The sequence below is a fragment of the Bipolaris victoriae genome, assembly GCF_000527765.1.
Source record: "Bipolaris victoriae FI3 unplaced genomic scaffold scaffold_343, whole genome shotgun sequence".
NCBI lineage: Eukaryota > Fungi > Ascomycota > Dothideomycetes > Pleosporales > Pleosporaceae > Bipolaris > Bipolaris victoriae.
The window spans coordinates 1-3,418 of NW_014575049.1; the positions used below are offsets into that span (position 1 = coordinate 1).

At 45.0% G+C, this 3,418-nt stretch overlaps 1 protein-coding gene across 1 annotated transcript; it reads left to right on the forward strand.

Annotated features, from left to right (window-relative positions):
• Positions 1 to 833: 833 nt before the first annotated feature.
• On the forward strand, positions 834 to 3,165 carry COCVIDRAFT_21377 (hypothetical protein; the record flags this gene model as incomplete). Its single annotated transcript, XM_014694540.1, has 5 exons — positions 834 to 1,027; positions 1,076 to 1,093; positions 1,144 to 1,456; positions 1,515 to 2,566; positions 2,613 to 3,165. 5 exons carry the CDS (start codon positions 834 to 836, stop codon positions 3,163 to 3,165), a joined length of 2,130 nt encoding a protein of 709 aa, XP_014550026.1.
• Between the last annotated feature and the right edge of the window lie 253 nt (positions 3,166 to 3,418).

Here is a 3,418-nt window from a genome sequence, read left to right on the forward strand (position 1 = left end):
CTCTGGTCTAGACCCTGTTCGAAACAAGTCCGGTACTAGTCCAGATCCAACCAGCTGGGGTAATATCCAGGTGAAGGAGTTGGAACTTCGTTACATCTTTGTCTATTCGCAAACTAGCAAAAGCGTACAACTTACCACGAACCTCTCTAGAGATGAAGGCCCTGGACCATGTTCGAAAGCTCTTGGGGCTAGTCTAGTATTTTATCAACATCTCGTGTTATCTCCGTATTACCTCCGTGGCACCCCCGGCAACTAGATACTTTCTAGTCAGGCGAAGACTATTTGCCGACTACTAAGAGACTTAGGACATTTACTCGGACCCAACGGTTACTTCATAAAATTTCAAGAAATTGCCCGCGCGTTGCACAGGCCTCCCACCCCAAGGGCAACACCAAAAAAGCCTGATTTCTACGTATTACCTAGCTACCATACGTTTATATTTCAATCTCTTAGAGTTGTTTCTATATAGAGATTTATAGCGCGACCTTATTTTTGTAAAAAAATTAAAACGAAGAAGGTTAATTTTTTCAGGTGTGCGCTGGACTTTGATTTTGGTGAGGGTTGCCCTTGGGGTAGGAGGCCCGTGCAACGCGCGGGCAATTTCTTGAAATTTTATGAAGTAACCGTTGGGGCCGAGTATATTAAGCAAACTACAAAATGTATTCTACACCTTTTCAAATCCTTTGCACCAAACCTATCAGTGCCGATTGATCCTTAGTATCTATTGTTCCAACACAAGCACATTTTTTTGTGTGAACTCGGACCCTTATCAGATCTTCTGTCGTGCCTGCGTCGTCAAACAACGTGTTTGAGCTGTTATACTTCTTCCTACAATGAAGCTATTTCTGCTCTTTACGTTAACGCTGGTAAATATTTTTAGCGTTTCGTTACAAGAGCCCATTCAAAATCAACCAGCAGGAAACAATACTATCACTTCACCGCATAGAAATGTGTGGCGTGCCCTGTCAGAAGCAGAGTTCAGTGGCGTTTCAGCGGTCTTGGTCCACCAATTGAACTTGACTACAAGGTACGTTAACGAAACATAGAAGAGCACAATTATACTAAATATGCATAGTCGGGGTGGCAATAGAATGTAAGAGTACTAGGGCATTACTACACGTTGGGATTCTGATCAGCCGCCAGTATCCAAATTGATTATCTATATCCAAACAAATCCGATGTGCTGCTCTTCCTTGATCATAATGGAGAGGAGCCTAAGCGTTATGCGCGCGCCACAGTACAGTTCGGCTCTCCCGAAGTCCCGTATCTCCAAGAATACCGCATCGGTCCACTACCAGCAACAAACACAACGGCAGTAGAACCTCTTCGTTTTCCCTTCAACGGGAAAGTGCAGGGCAAAACCAAGATCACTTCTCTGGACGCAGACGGAATCGATGCGTTCCTTCCACAGCTAAGTTCAGTGGTTGAAGACATCACACGGAAACTATGGAACACAGTAAGCAGTCTTTACACCGCACTTTCTAAACTCGTCCTGTTTAATTAACAAGTAAAAGACTCTAGCAGAGGGTGGTGTATCCTTCAATCTCGGAAAGGCGTCCTTCAATTCCGACTCTACACAAACCATCTGGTTAGGATTTCTTAACAACGCTACCACTGGTTTCGACAGTTCCACCCTCCTTCCCCTTGGCGTCTCCATGCAACTTGACATCACAAGCCGTGACTACAATGATTGGTTCGTCTTATATTGGTTCTACAACAACAAACTCTACACTCCCACCTCCTTCAACGAGACAGTTTATTCATCTGACTTCCAACCTCCACTCGCTAATATAGACGGTCCATGGACATCTACCAATAAGCAGGAACCGACCTTCTTACTAGACGATTTACCTCCACCAAAAGCTATATCCCGAGGGAAGAATCGCTACAACCTCGACACAGAGGAAAACTACGTCCAATGGATGGATTTCTCCTTCTACTTCTCCTCCCACACCGACCGCGGCCTTTCCCTTTTCAACGTCGTCTATAAGTCCAAACGTATAATCTACGAGCTATCCCTCCAAGAAGCCCTTGCCCACTACGCCGGCGTTGAACCGGTTCCATCCGAAGCCGTTTACTTTGATACACAGACGGGAATGGGTAGATCTATGATTTCGTTGATCAAGGGATATGATTGTCCTGATTATGCTACATATCTCAACTCGTCATTTTCTAGCAGAACCGGAGTCACAATCACACCCGACGCTATCTGCTTATTCGAAAGCGACTCACAGTTCCCACTACGCAGACATACTTCTCAAGCATTCGGTTATGCGAGTGCAGCGCGCAATGTAGTGTTTACAGTAAGATGGATTGCTACGGTGGGTAATTACGATTACTTATTCGACTACGACTTTTTCTATGACGGCGCGATTGAAGTCAAAGTTCGTGCGTCAGGGTATATCCAGGGAGCGTATTATGCAGGGAACGAAGAGTATGGGTTCAAGATTCATGATGCATTGTCTGGGTCAATGCATGATCATGTTATGACATTTAAGGCGGATCTCGACATATATGGAGAAAAGAATAGTGTACAGAAGGTTGAGGTTGTCCCAGAGACTACTATGTAAGTAATTTGCCACTAATAAGGATATTTGCTAACGAACTCCCAGATACCCATGGTCTCAAGGCCAACCGCACAACACGATGAAACTGAACCGCGGATTCGTCACTAGCGAGACCGATTCTAGTATTGATTGGGCAGCTGACGATGCGATCTCCTACACCATCGTAAACAAGGACTCCCCCAATAAATATGGAGAGTATCCCGGGTATAGATTCAGACGAGTCGCACCAGCCATACACCTCACAGTCAAAAATTCTACGAGTGGCGGCAAAGCCCTCCACTACGCTACCCATGACTTGTTCATCACCCAGCAAAAAGACAATGAACCATGTGCAGCAGATCGTAATAACGCCTATAATATTGATGATCCACTTGTTGATTTTGAAAAGTTTCTGGACGGAGAAAGTTTGGAGCAGGAGGATTTGGTGTTGTGGATCAATATGGGTATGCATCATACGCCTCATACTGAAGACTTGCCGAACACGATTATGACATCTGCGTATTCGGGGATTAGGTTTGAGCCGTTCAATTATTTAGAGAGTGGGGATCCATCAGTTAAATCGGCACAGCAAGCTAGAATTATTTTATCGAATAGTTAGTGGGTAAGATAAGGAGGGGTAACTAGAGAAGGAGTGCAGGTTTGGGCTGATATGAATAGAGCTTAACTAGTTAGTCAGACATATCGCCAGTCAGTTATAACTGAGAGATTGATAAGGTCGGCCTGTCGCGTGTTAGGATAATTAGTGTCGCAGCCGAGGCAAGGCTGCAGAAGCAATGACTTCAGCTGAGCTGAAGCAACAAGCCACTGTAACGGCAGCAAGGATGCACTGCCTCAACAAGAAAAAGCAGTAG